At 32.8% G+C, this 14,946-nt stretch overlaps 1 protein-coding gene across 1 annotated transcript in view; it reads right to left on the minus strand.

Moving 5' to 3' along the window:
- LOC150096343 (putative neutral ceramidase C) overlaps nucleotides 1-14,621 on the minus strand; it is an 81,655-nt gene extending 67,034 nt beyond the window's left edge. Inside the window, exons 1-2 of the mRNA XM_090408812.1 lie at nucleotides 14,268-14,621; nucleotides 3,140-3,283 (exon numbers count right to left, since the gene is read on the minus strand). Of these exons, the coding sequence (XP_090264938.1) occupies nucleotides 3,140-3,283; nucleotides 14,268-14,438 (315 nt within the window). The 5' untranslated portion in view covers nucleotides 14,439-14,621. The remainder of the gene's footprint in view (nucleotides 1-3,139; nucleotides 3,284-14,267) is intronic.
- Between the last annotated feature and the right edge of the window lie 325 nt (nucleotides 14,622-14,946).

The following is a 14,946-nucleotide window of genomic DNA, read 5'->3' on the forward strand; positions in this document are numbered from 1 at the left end:
TGAACTAAATAACGAGTAAATAGATCCTTTTTACTGTTCCAAGTTTACATCAGCTACCTTCTATAGGAGGACAAGTCCTGCACCTAACTTTACATCAGCTAATAAAGAAATACCAATTTCTGTTGATGTTTCCAGTGCTTTCAGTCTACAGAAATATGTCGAACGTATTGATTATAACACAAGATGTTCAATATTAGATTGAAAAAAAAGAAAGTTTTTTTTTAAAATCTAATTAATTGATTATTATATTATTCCAGAACAGGTCATTTAATTGTCAGTAAAGTGCATTCTCTGGCTTTGCTTGTATGTTATGGGAGGTGAAACACGAACAAGAATCCTGTCGTAAAAATCTCGAGATCTTCATGACGTTTCATTTTACCACGACCAGTATCGAACCAAGTCATTCTGGCCAATGGTGTATATTCGCTACTGCTTGTGTTACAGAAGCAAAATTAGTATTTTTGTATTTTTAGGTCGATATTACTTATCAACCTGTAAATAAACTTATATATAGCATGGCTATTTAACTACAAACTCAAGTATGTGTCCTCAGTTATCGCGCCATATGCATTACTTATGGAGCGTTCAACTGCTGAGAGCTTCCCTTGATTCCAGTGACTATTTCAATGAATATTTTGCATTGATAGGCAAAATAATACGTGGTGTAGTATAACAGATGAAAGTACATTTTTCTGGAGTTTACTGATAACCTATATACTAATTTAACTAACAAAAATCTTAGCGATATTCACTGTTCAGTTAATTTATTCATTGCAGTCTCCTTGCTTGAAAATTATCAGGTCAGCCTGTAAACAATGCCGTTTTTCTTAAGTTCATAGTCGCGTATTTCATGGATTACTGATATTAAAGTCATCTGCCTGCTTTTAGGTTTTAAGATGAGATGACAGTGACTAGTTTTTACTAGGCGCTGAAAAAGGATGGAGGCACCACATGAGGTAATTTTTTTTAATCATAATCCCACCCACAAAATTTTGGTTGCAAAGATTTTTGTACACATTATTAATGGCCGGGCTATCCGAAAGCCTATTCTCGAGATCAAACATGTTATATTTTCAAGTCATTTTAGCTCTCCATACGGTACGTTATGAATGAATACAAGAAAGGGAATAATGTGATTACGATCATGAAAAAAATCCAAATTTATTATAGAGGAGAACTAATATGATAAGATGTCTATAGTAGTTCCAAGAAGTTCAGCATTGTTAACTTCTTGGATTGTTACCAGGCACCAGAAAACAAAAACCTTGCAAGTGAAGTAACTTAACGACTACGCGTCTTGTATATAGAGTCAATTATTTTCACATTCAAATGACTCCAGTATACCATAATGCACTGTATACTTTTTATAGGACATGCATCATGAGAAAAATGTCACTGCTCAGAACGGTTTCAACCTTTACTGAAGTCTCATGAGTGGAAGCTAGACCGGTACACATACTGGGAGTTAATGCATGGAAATTTACATGGTTGAAAGGAAGTATGGTGCACATTATGGGTCACCGGGGACAATTTGAATGTCAAGTACATACTTATATATACTTGTGAAGTTGCTTTATGTGCAAACTTTTTATTTGTTTATACTTGAGTAAAGAATAAAAACAATAATAAAATTCTAAGTATAATATAACTTGCAACCAAGCAGAAAAACTTCACTACAACTTTTTATTAACTGTATTGAAATATATCAGAAATTAAAAAACTGAATTTCACATATATGTCACAGGATACGGCATTTTTAGCACATAGTTTTAGGGCGTTACGTAAACATTTTGTATCTCAATACTTTCTCATGAACAACTGGCACCATTTTCAAATCGAATTGATATGAGGAATGATAAGTTACTTCTTTATCGAAATGTTACGCTTCGCAAATAGTGGGTTAGTGACGGAGCATCTGTTACACCCATTACACCACAAATGACAGAACATTCAGTTGATAGCAGAGAAATTGAAAGTTCCAAGCAGTTTAAAGGACATTTCATGTCCTCATTCCCTGTTCATGGCATAAAGAAATTTATAAATTTGAATTACAATACTTGTATGAAGTTTTCATAGCCAACAAGGGTTCAATATGGTCAATCATGCTTATGTTCGAAACGTAGTTAAAATTATTACATTATTTGCAGGATAACAAAATTGGTTTTGACTGTTTCATACCCTCTTTCTCGCATGTACACTACGTTGTAATAATTATGCGAACATCGCTCTCATCGCAAGTCCTTATTTTCGCCAGACAAGTTTATGGTTGGTCTGTCTTTCACTGAGATTATAAGATGCATTATGGATGGACACAGGTATTTTGGCACCAACAAAATTGTACCCTGTATTGAAGTTAGGCCACTTAAATTTCGCCTTCAACCAACGTCCTTACTTTACCGAAAAGTTTTCAGATCAGGATTCTGTCTTTCCAGTCTAACCTTTTCACTTTGATATTGTCAACCCACGTCACCATAAGCACTGAGATATGATATAGATATGATATTTATCATGCTAATATTCGCTGAATCGTTTCAATATAACTGCTGTAGCACAGGCGGCCCAGAAATTATCCAGAATACCAATATAACAGTTGGCGCTAACTTTTCCTGGCACGACGATAAGGAGTCCAAACTATAATCATTCCTACGCCATAACAGCAATGCCACCCCACATAACAGACTGAATAATACTCTGGTAAATAAAGTTCTGGCAGGGCTGTCATTACACAAAAACATTATCTAATTTGAAGAGTGTTTATCGTGATGGGTCATTCAATACAATAATATTTCAACCGTCTGCAGCCAAATCGTAGTGAACTTTGCACCAATCAAATCGAACAGTTAACTTGTATGCAGAGTCTTTTCGTGGAAACCGAGGATTTGGAGTTCAGTATGTAATGTTTGGAACACACTTGACTGAAATCATCCTTTGACGAACGATAGTAGGAAGGCCTAACTTATTTAAGAGCTTTCTCCCCTATCTCATTCTTCCAGTTAATGTGGCCTGGCTGAAATTCTCTCTCTCTCTCTAGGTGTATATATATATATATTTTTTTTTGAGATATTAGATAGTATTAATATATTAATAAGATTAATAAGGGCCACTGATAAAAGATAGTATTTGATTATTGTACACTTACCTCAAGGTAGACCAACTGTGACGTCATGCAGAAATCAGCACTTACGAATACCACACGTGAGGTGTTGTCACCAATGATGAATGCTCTGCTGTACTGGCGGAAGTGTATACCTCCAGCATTTTGGCTGAACTTTGCATAGCCCATCTAAAAAAAATAATAAATAACCAAGTAAATATAAAATTTAATTTCATTATACTTTCTAAATATAATGTCGAAATAATTTCCCAAAGAAAGCAGCAAAATCAGGATTGAAAAGAAAGCGATTTTAATATCATTGTATTTATGAATATTAATTCCAATGCTCTTCCAACTTTTTCTGCAGAGTTACACTTATTCTCAGCAGTAAGCAGACATCCTGACAGCCATGTTATTTTATACATTAACATTCTAGTTATTTTAGAATATTCTTCGTCAACATGTGTTTTTGCTTTTTTCTTTGAAATCAGCGATACGTGAATATCAAGTTGACTTGTGTATTACAGAAAAAGGGTTTTAAAACGAAATTATTTGCGAGCCACTGGTTGGGGGCGCTACTATAGGCTAACGTAATATCGAAATACATGCAATTGACAAATGCGACCAGTCTTACACATTTTTGCTTCACCTTTAATGGATTTTTAAATTGTCTCTTTTTTACATGTAGTTACTGCATTGTATACCAAACTTTAAAATTTTCTAAATTTCTACATAATTTCAAACTTTAATTTTAAAAAACAAACAAACAGTGTTTTGTACTTATTTTATGTCTTGTTGGTACAGCTGCTAACGCGCATGCGCATCATATTAACTGTTTACTTCTAACTAGTCGGTACATTTGTAGCCAATCTGTATATTTTGAATATCGAATCATTTTGGTAGAAAATGTCAAATTGACCTTAAACTAATCGTATGTTGATATATTTCATATAAAATATATGCAATAAACGTTTCCCTTAAAAACGGTGCCCTAACTCGTATTTCTTTGTCTGCCTTGTAGGTTTATCCAAGAGTGTTTGAAAATGAGATAACAGTGTATCATTTAAAGGAGGTGTAGTTGAATAAGTGAAGACAACATTTGCATTGTCTATTTCCTCATATTACTACAAGATCATTTTCGCAACAATGATTAGTGATTTGAAAGGTTCCTATTTGGTTTCTAGAACAGGGTTGCGGATTATCCACCTAAAATGCATAAACGAAATGTTGGTTGTATAGTGTGCTATAGGTTTCTGGCCTTTCAAGAGTGGAATCTATATTAAAACAAAACAAAACATGGAAAGATAACTGGAGCATCTCACACTGGACCACGTCATGACAGATTTTTTGTACCACGTTCTGTACTAAAGGCCTTCGCATAGGATTATTTTTCACCTTATTGCTTGAAACTCCAGACTTGGAACTTTGGCATGAAAGAAACTAGAACTAGAACTTGAGGGGACACATTTCAAGTCAGATGCGGCATCAATTAAAATAGACGCAGTAGAGGGAGGAATGACAAGCTTTGACAGTGGCTGAACATCTGCGAAGTGCCATGCATAAGGCGCGGATACGACGCCAATTAAAAAAAAAAAAAAGGAGACTAAGGGTGGGAGGGAAGACAAGTTTTGATAATGAAAGGAAGCGGCTGACCTTCGAGGTACAATGCACTAGGCGCATTCCTAAGCATAGATATTATGATTTGGCCAGCTAAATATATGTTAGCTTTGATAATAATATTAGTACCAGTTTTGCGTGTTTCGGTCTGTTGTTCGGTATTATTTCAGAGCTAAACAACGTGCTTCGGTAAGCTGAAGGTTTATGTTAATGAGTATATGTACAATATTATTTAATATACAATATTGTGCCGAAATAGCGTATTTATATAGGATATGTTGATTTTGGCTAAAGAAGAGCATGAATTGATTACATTTTCAAAGTTATCAACGTTTAAGTAACAGGTTTGGCGATTCCAGACATGATTTATTGCATCTTTTGCACATTTACGGCTTTTTTCCACAGTACTAGCGTATACAGAAAGGATTTGAAATACAATTTTGGATTGCTGTTTTGTTAGCAGGCCGTAACAAAATCCTCATAAATCCTCAGATGACTTAAGTCTAAATCTTTACATGCGCCCATTATTATTTATTATTATTATTATTATTATTATTATTATTATTATTATTATTATTATTATTATTATTATTATTTTATTTTTTCAAGGATAGCACTTTAATGTTTTAAAGTCCGGCCAGTTTTGTAACAATGCTAAATATATATTTCGGAATGTTGTTCAAATACTGAACTGTGAATCGCCACCACAGCTACCAGGTACAACAGCGCATTGATACAAAAAAATGGTTTCTAAAAAATATTTCTTTCGTTTTAGCTAATTTAAGTGAAAGATGCGCGCATCCAACATACACAAAAAACAACTCGTTTTTTAAAACATTCCCATATGAAATACTGAATATTTTTGCTTGTTATTTGTCGTAGTTTGATTTCATGTTATATTAAAATGGATATTTTGAGAAACAATAACCAAAACTGTAGAAAAGAATGCAATTGCGTGATAACTTTCAGCCTCACATGATTCGGAAGAGTTACGAGGAAGCACCAGATAAAAAAAAAAAAAAAAAAGCTAATAAGAAAGTACTGCCTTCTGGGATTTAGTTCAATGACTCCATCGCTGGAGTGAGTCGGAAGATACAGCTGCTGATTTCCTTTCTTTCAGCTTTCTCTCCGTGTCTTCCTGACAACTATATTTTTGTCCTACTTTTGGCGACATAAGTAACATAGCTGCTCGTTCTTATTTTATTTAATGACGTATTAAATGAAAAGGGAAATCAAGAGAACAGGAATGAAACAATCTGAATATTGAGAGTGCTACTTGAAGACAACAACAACAAGTACGAAATTCAATTCATTGAAAACTTTTCTTCCTTGTTTTGTTCTAAGGAAAATATTTTTTTTCCCTGGAAGTGAAACAAATGTAATATTAAGGCTACGATACAGCAGACGTGTGATTATTGCATAATATTTTATACATCTTTTTAAAAGCCAAACACTTTTCCTCTTTTTAAATTTTACGAGTTGTTTCTTGAAAGTTCTTGAGGAAACTGAAATGAAGTTCTTGAGGAAACTGAAAGTGCAGTTGCCGTCAAAGTACAGTTCCTTGGAAGTAACAGTTTTTCATTACAACTGTTAAAGAAAAGATACTCGAATTTCATAGTATCTGATTGACATGATTGTAATTGAAGCTGCCGATAAACGACAAGGTACAGTATTTAAAGTTATAGACATCTGACTAAACTTGGAGGCATGGAGCTTATAGTCACTGCACGATATTCACAACGGAACATTGAATATCGCACATTACCAATAATGTTGATTATTACCAATATTACATATTGGTTACAACTGCGAGGGGGAGGTGATACGGTTACTCGGAACTAGAATGCTTTAAATCAGTAGTTATTATTTAGGTTTCAATGATGAAGCAGAGCTTTTTACACTTAGTAAATAAAGCTGTGGAGGTTTTGTTTTCTGATTGAACGATTGACAATCGCACTAGAAATGCTAACATTACTATTATCACCCTGTGTGTGTGTGTGTGACGAAAACGGTCCAGTGACCACACCAGTTTCATCTGGCTGCTGATTAGTCAAGTGGATAACAGGGTTTCGGATTTTAGCTGACCTTTTGTTTGGGAATCACATTTTTTCTTTAGAACGTGAAAGCCATCTATGAAATGTTTTTATGTGCTAATTATTTAGAGATAAGCAAATGGAAAGCACTATTAATGGAATATTTTAATGCGGGAGACATTTCTAGGAGAATGAAAGAGATGATAATATAATGTAACTAGTAATACATTTTTGGAGCGTCTTCGTCATAGTTATTTAGAGCAACATATGCGCGCGAGTCTCTGCTAGAACTAGAAGGAATAGGATCTTGGATTTGATAATAACATCAGATGGATTAGTGATTGATCATATGAATTATTTGAAACTCCTTTGTGATGAACAGCAAATCATTTGACTTTGAAAGGTAATTAAAATTAAAGGGAAAATGATAATTTTCCTGAGGAAAATGATAATTAAAGGGAAAATGATAATTTTCCAATTTTCACTGAGATTGGGAATACTTCCTTCTGTTTGGAAGTTTGCAAAGGTTTATTCCAATTCATAAGGATGGATCATCACAAAAAATAGAGAATTACAGGCCATTAATTCTTCTTAGAATTACATAAAATAAAACATAAAATTACTAAGAATCGTATCTAGGATATTTTTGAGAGGAATCGGTTGTTAAGCGCATCAAACAGAACAAGGAGAGATCGGTTATGACAAATCTGCTAACTTACCTTTTATGAAGGAAAATAGACCCATTAATAGCGAACCATGTGATTTTTTGGATTTTAGCAAAGCCACCTGATAGTGGTCCACATCAGTGCCTGATGATTGAAATGTACCAAAAAGAATTTGACGAACAGATAATAAGAAGTAGTGTTTATATGAGAGTATTCAGAGCCAGGTTTTTAGGAGCGTGATACCACAGGGTTCGGTGTTAGAACCCTTGTTGTTTAACATAGTCATGTTGATGTAAAGCTGAGCAGAATAGTTAATTGTTCGGATGGCCTAAGTTCTTTACAGTATGATCTTAAAACCCCGGAATAGTGACTGGGAAGATTGGTTTAATATTTCATGGGAATAAATGCAAATATAACCGGTTTGGGAAGAAGATAATATTAGATGGATATAAACTGAATAGACAAGTTTTAGAAAGCATCAGTAAATATAAAGATTTGGGTGTTTTAGTTAAAAAAGAATTTACGTTCAGGATCATATTGCTAAAACAATTAGTAGATAGGAACTTCTGTTAATACGGAATACTATTTTGTATGTAAAATGGTATTCCTTACTGTCCAGAGTTCCTCTAAAGCTAGACAGATTGACCTGTAAGAGAAAGGATGTCATATCTATTATACAAGTATTTATGGATTGAAGTTTTAGTTTCAGGTTTTTAATGGATGTCAAGAAAATAGATCAGAGAATACCGATTAAGTATAGTGGGTTTGTATCATGATAATCATGAGAATTGATGTTTATAAGTTAATTTAGGGCACACACGAGATACATACCAGGAGTTTGCTGTAATTAGTTGAACCATGCTTTTTTAATAAGTTAGTGAAAAAGAGAATTAGAACTAAATGTTCGTATTTATTTTTCCTCTTCAGATAGACAAAATGTGGAATGGCCATGTAACGAGTTAGGTTATAGAATCGATGAATTTATATACCTTTAAGACAAAATTAGATACTTGTTATGGCTGGAGGGTATTCTAATTATAATTAACATAATGATTATCTAGTATGAAAAAAAGAAACGAATAAAAAGTTAGAGAATGAATGCAAAGAAGAGGATAAGCTGAGTGAGTATGTACAATCCATCTTCCCTGCCGGTGGTTAAATTCGTGTATCGGTTTGGCCACGCTTATGACTAGTTTACTATATGGACCAACTATTGTTCGTTTTCATTTTCCTGCTACGGTTGGATTTTCTCCAGGTGCTCCGGTTTCTCCCTCACAAACATAAAGCCGATTTCGAACACATTTTGATTTTATTTGCATGTATAAATATGAATTTGGTTGTTTCTTTCTCATACTGTTGCCACTTTGGATTGAAGTTAGTTAATAGTGGAAGGCCAATAATAATAATAATAATAATAATAATAATAATAATAATAATAATAATAATAATAATAATAATAATAATAATAATAATCTTAGCTTTAATTACTTTGACTTATTGCAATCATAAGGAAGCATCGGTAAGTAGCTTCAAATGTAAAGTGCTATCGTATGGAAACTACTATATTCTTCTCTGGATCGAACAGGTAATGATCTTTCATTGTTACAATAAATTACATAAAGTACACTCAGTACTACTTTCCATCCCTTCAAAGCGCATGGCAACAATGTCCTATCGGAACGATTCTGGGTACGATTCTCGTCATAGCACGTGAGGAATATTTTAAAAATGCTTTTCAACTAACAGAGAGTTAGTCGGTCGTATGGACACATGTTGGCATAATCTGAACAGATAATCGCACTGTTCCTGGATAAAATGCAATGTCGTTAATTAATTTGGATAGCAGTACGTGATATATATTGAAAAACTTGAATAAATGTTATTTTTACAGAATGGATAAATTGCATTGGGACGTGAATGGAATTGGGTTTTATAATACACAATCTGTATCTGGTAAAACAAAGTCTTTTTCTTTGTACACCTGTTGTGCAAAGATAATGACTTTAATTATGACTTTAACGCGTTTCCAAACCTTTTTTTTTTTTTTTTGGTGAATCATGCCTACGAAATAGTGACAATGACGCTGCTCGGGACAGCATCGGGACTTTGGAAAAAATTGCGATGCCATTTCTAAATTTGACCACTTTCAGACGATGGCTTGAAAGTTATCTATAACGATATTCTAAATATGCCAGTTTTAAGAAGCAATCTGAAATACAAATGCGATCATTTGAAGTCCATATTCGATAGGGCCGAAAGCCTGTTCAACATCCTGAGAAACAGATGGGACCTATCAGCTCTATGGAGAACCTAATCACACTAGCTATCTTCAAATGATAAAAGCTTATGTATATCGATATTTCGATTTACCAATAACTAGTTTGTAATAAAATATGAAATAAATAATAAACTATTATTTATTCTTGGCTTGTCTTCGGGAAATTATGATATGGAACGTTTATAGGTATATGATATTTGTTTAGAATTTTACAAACCATTTAAAATATTGAAGTAGAGGGTATAAGTGATTAGGACCGGCCACTAGACTTAATACCTCTAATGTTATCAAAATGAATTACGATATATCCCTCTGTGTTGCATCCTGTTATTTTTGTTTTTCATTAGAAGTTGCATAATTGGTCATTTTATCCGGTTTCGCTAACCGTCTACATTAATCACCTTTTCTGTCGTTTGGGGAGGAATCACATGTTTTTCCGCTGTGTCCCTTTGCTTCTCTTGCTGTATATCGATATGTATCATATTCGGCCACGAGGACTGATTATATTATTTAAATTTATGATGTGTATTAATAGACATAATAAGTGGCATCTACTGTGACTAGAATACTGTAGATGACTCGAACAATAGTTCTGCTCATAGCTCAATAAAAAAAAAAAAATGAAAAAAAATGTGCCAATATGGTGTTTACCTATTATCATTTTGAGCGAATAACATGAAGAAGTTACTAAATTATTTAATTTATAAAAAAACTTCGAGTCGTTTGTTACAATACATTAATCACCAAATGTAAAGAAATACTTAGAAAATCTCATATAGATGAGATTGATGTAATTATTTAGGTTTATGTTAATTCGGCTTTAAGGTTATTTCAAATCGCAAACGATCTCTGACACCACATTGTTCGCTAAGTAAGTATTTCTATTCGCTGAACCATAATGGTAATAGAAAATAAAAGTGTAATAATGAAATTGTTGTCCCGAATTATAATGCCTTATATCGAAGGAAGCCATAGCTATATTCGTAGATGTATTGCCTTAGGGATTCTTGCAATACGTTGCGGCTTAACAAAATAAATAGTCACTAAAGTATAATGCTAAATAATCTTTTTTTTTTAAATTTTTTTTTTAGCAAAGCAATTTATCTTTCTTTGAGTGTAATGAAACTTAAAATAACTGTCCTTGGAGAACATTTTTATTTGCAGTTTAATGTATTTCAAGTATTACTCATTTTAAAGGAAGTTTTAGCGATTTCGCTGTCTCAATGACATAAGGGATGTTTTTTCATACAAGGTCGAGATAAAAAAAAAAAAGAATAGATTTGCAAAATTAGAAAAAAAAATCGAAGTCAGGTGATACTGACTTATAGAAATCTATGAAAACAAACAAAAATTTGGGGACGGTCGACAGAGAATTAAAGTAGTCAAATATATATTACTGTCAAAATAATGATACTCCTAAGAATAAGTAGGTTGTCAATTATAATGCAATTATAATTGTTTAAAGAAAGTTACCAGCCATGAAATTATAATAACCGGAAAACCTTATCTACCATAGATTTCACATATGAAAATTCGTACAGACCCAACGAAGATTAGTTAGAAATCTAAAAATAATTCTAAAATAATTACTTAAATTTTGAAGATATAAAAACATTATTTAATAATCATGGAAAAATATCAACATCTTTTTTTTTTTACTAAATTTTCCCGCATTTTAAATGTGTAATTTGTATTAGATTTCCTGGTGTGTGTATCTACGTTCTGGATGGATGAAGGGAGGGTTAAAGGTCAGGCAGTTAGGTAAGGTATTTCACTTATTCCTTCATGGTTGCCTTCCTAGAAGGAAGGAAGGAAAAAAAAACGACAACATAGAATAGTTTCCAAGAGTTTTCCTTTTTCTTTTTAAACTTGCGCCTCCTTATGTAAAGTTGTTAGATAAAGCAGGAAAGATGCACAAAATTCGAAAGAAGAAATCCGAGCTCTGATAAATACGCGATTACCTTCCCGTGTGCAGGAAAGCGAAATCAGAATTAATAATACAAAGAATATAAACAATTTCAGCTTAAAGAATAAATAAATCTGTAGATTTATTTATTAATAAATTGGTTACTGATTAGGAAAAAAGGATTTTTTTAAAAATTATTTTGATTAGGCCTCACTCCCACTTAAAATTCCACAGGCTGCCATAAGACTGTTTCTATGACTTGGAAAAATATTTGTGTTCGACACTTGTTTACGAGCATATCAAAAATGTGATTAGGAAGTTCCTTCCTAATGTCATCATTTTTGATATGCTTCTGATATTGCAAAGAAAGTATGTTATCAAAGAGAAACAAAACAAAACAAAAAAACAAAGATTCTTAACACAGACAGTTGAATAGAAAATAATAATTACAATTCAGCTGTATATCTAAATTTTTTGAAGGGGAATGTTACATATAAATATCGCGCTTGTAATTATTATTTTTATCTTTATTTTTATTTATTTTTTAGCATTCATCATTATATGTCCCCTCAGTGGGTATGAAGGATACAGTGAGAGTACTGCATGAAGAGTTTACATCATTACTAACTTCCTATCGATTTCCTCCAAATTATTCTGTAAGGAATCCAATATTTTCAGATCTTATATTTTGGTATTTTAAGGCACGTTTTATGGCATCAGTCCATCTAGGTCATGGCCTTCTTGTAGGTCTTTTTACTGCCGTCCAACACCCATTTTGCTAACCTTCTCCCATTCTGTTTAAATGACCATACCATCCGAGTTTAGCTCTGCCATGCATTCCTGAATGCTAATAATGTCAAGTTCCTTTCTAATATCATCATTTTTGATATGATTCTGCCATTGATGCCATCGGTTCACTCCCCTAATTTTTCTTAGAACTCGGGTTTCAACATTGTCTGGACTGTCTCCATACCAGACAGGGATAGAACTAATTTTGTTTTTGATTCATTTCGCTCTTATTTCCATATAAATTTATTCAGCTGACTCTCTATCATACCAGATTTACTTATTCTGTTGTCTATTTCCAGATTTAATTTGTCATTTTTACTTAAAATTGCGCTTAAATAGCTGAAATGTTTTACTTGTTCTATAGGTTTCCTATGTAGATCGTAGGTGATATTTTCAATGTTTCGGCCTATTTTTATAATCTCAGTCTTTTTTGTTGCTGATTTTCATGCAAATTTGTAGAAATCATTAATTTCAATTAAGGAATCACGCAGATTGTAGTGGATTAATATAGGAGTATAACATCATCTGCACAAAGTAAACAGGTGAGATTAGCACCAGTTTTACTTTGTGCTGATGATGTTTACATCAATATATTAATTATTAAATGAGCTATTTAATAGCTCATTCGAGGATAAGTGATTAATCTAATATTAACATGTAGGTATTATTTTATTCAGTCGTGGTGTGGATATGGTGGCCATATGACATGAAAAATATATTTTATTATCCAATTCTTAGTAACCAATATTCATATACAACATAAGTATTTTCTAAATCACGTTAAAGGTACACGTTAGTATAAAGGCCTATATTGCTTAAATCAAAACTATTTTGCAAACCCTCAAGATGTTTTATAGAAAGATACAATTTCATAGCAACAGATAAAGACAAAATTTGGTTCATTCATTGGCACTAAAGTTTTTTTTTTTTTTTTGAAGAATTCGGATTATTTTTTACAAATTTTTATTCATGTTTGTGCATTTCTGAGTCATATGTTCAGTTTTTAAAATAATTTCTTGAGTAATTAGGAACCAAAAAAAACCCCCATATTTCCTATACTTTTCTTTGTGATAAAAAATGTTACGAATTATAGTGCAGGACACTATTCTTATGTTGGTACCAGATGATTTAAGTGAATACTGCAGCGATTTTTTTTATTGTATTTCATACAATCTTTTCTTCGAATATACGAATACCATAAGATTCGAAGATTACTTAACTGAAAATAGATAAATATTAATCTCAAGAGAGAATTACTAACATGCGTCTGCCTTTATTGGACAATAATGATAAGTAGCAGTAATCATATACTGAGATAGACTAAGTGATAATTATCACTCTAGCTTAATCTATCTATTATAATAGATAGATTCATATATCAGTCAAACTTGATAATCGAAAGAGGACCATTTGATATCCTTGATTTAAATATTTAAGTCTTTTTATTTTCTTTATTAATTTTTTTCTATTTTTAACATTTCATGCTGCAACTACGGTTATTTTTATTTTTAATTAAGGTATTTTAAGGCTAATGTACACATTTCTTATATTCTATACAAACTTTTATATTTTAAAATGTTTAACGTGAGAAAATACATAACTAATGATCATATAAGTCGAATATTTGTCTTCTTCGAAGACGTTACGATATTTCATAGACTATACTTTTTATGCATAAAAATACTTAATGATGGCGATTAGTAAAATTTTAAGATACTCAGTTCATCGCATTATTTATACAAGATTTAGTATCGTCATTCCCAAGTAGGCAGGTACTAAATGATGATCAACATTGATAGGAAAAATAAAACTTACTTAAATATTTTCTCCGCATTCTATCTCTGCTAAGAACAGCGGTATAAGTTAAATCAATCTCATCACTTACCATATTAATGTCTGCTGCAGGTCCAGTAATGTCAGCAATTCCAACTCCAATATTATACACATCGTTATCTTGTCCTTCACTCCCACTGAATTGGAGTATTAAAAAGTACACCACAACGGCAGCGATGGTTCCTGAGCTAGACATCCTGCTCATCTTTCGGAACACGTGCATCTAAGTGAGTACGATAAAAACCACATGGGAAATTATTTTATTTTGCGACGCTGGCTCCTCTTAGCGGTCGCTTTCGGTAACAGCCGCTGATAAATAGGGAAAAGCGAAAGTTCTCGCGTCTTGCTGCGTGTTTCTATGTATGCACGGAAGCGGACCGCAGACCTTCGGGAAGTTTTCGTTAATGGGTCAGTCGATCGTTTACCCCTTTTCTGTACTTGACTTCCGACAAGTACCTTAGAAGTTCCGTTCTTGCCCTCTGGCTTCAAAATAGGAAACGGTGTGGAAGTTGGCTAGAAAACAACAAATAGTTATAGGTTAGAGCTAGATATATCCGAGGTAATTAGTTAGTATTGGCATTTGATTTGATGATTATCTCTGTTAGGAGAGAATTTTGTATGTTTGTTTCGTTGTGGTGTAGGATGGAGATGTATAGGAAAGGCAGGTCTCGGAGTTCTGTTACGGCATTCAGGAAATGAGAAAGAAAGTCATAACCTCATCTTGGACTCAC

The sequence above is a fragment of the Typopeltis vanoorti genome, chromosome 19 (assembly GCF_054136105.1).
Source record: "Typopeltis vanoorti isolate ZY-2024b chromosome 19, IOZ_Tvanoo_1.0, whole genome shotgun sequence".
Classification (NCBI taxonomy): domain Eukaryota; kingdom Metazoa; phylum Arthropoda; class Arachnida; order Uropygi; family Thelyphonidae; genus Typopeltis; species Typopeltis vanoorti.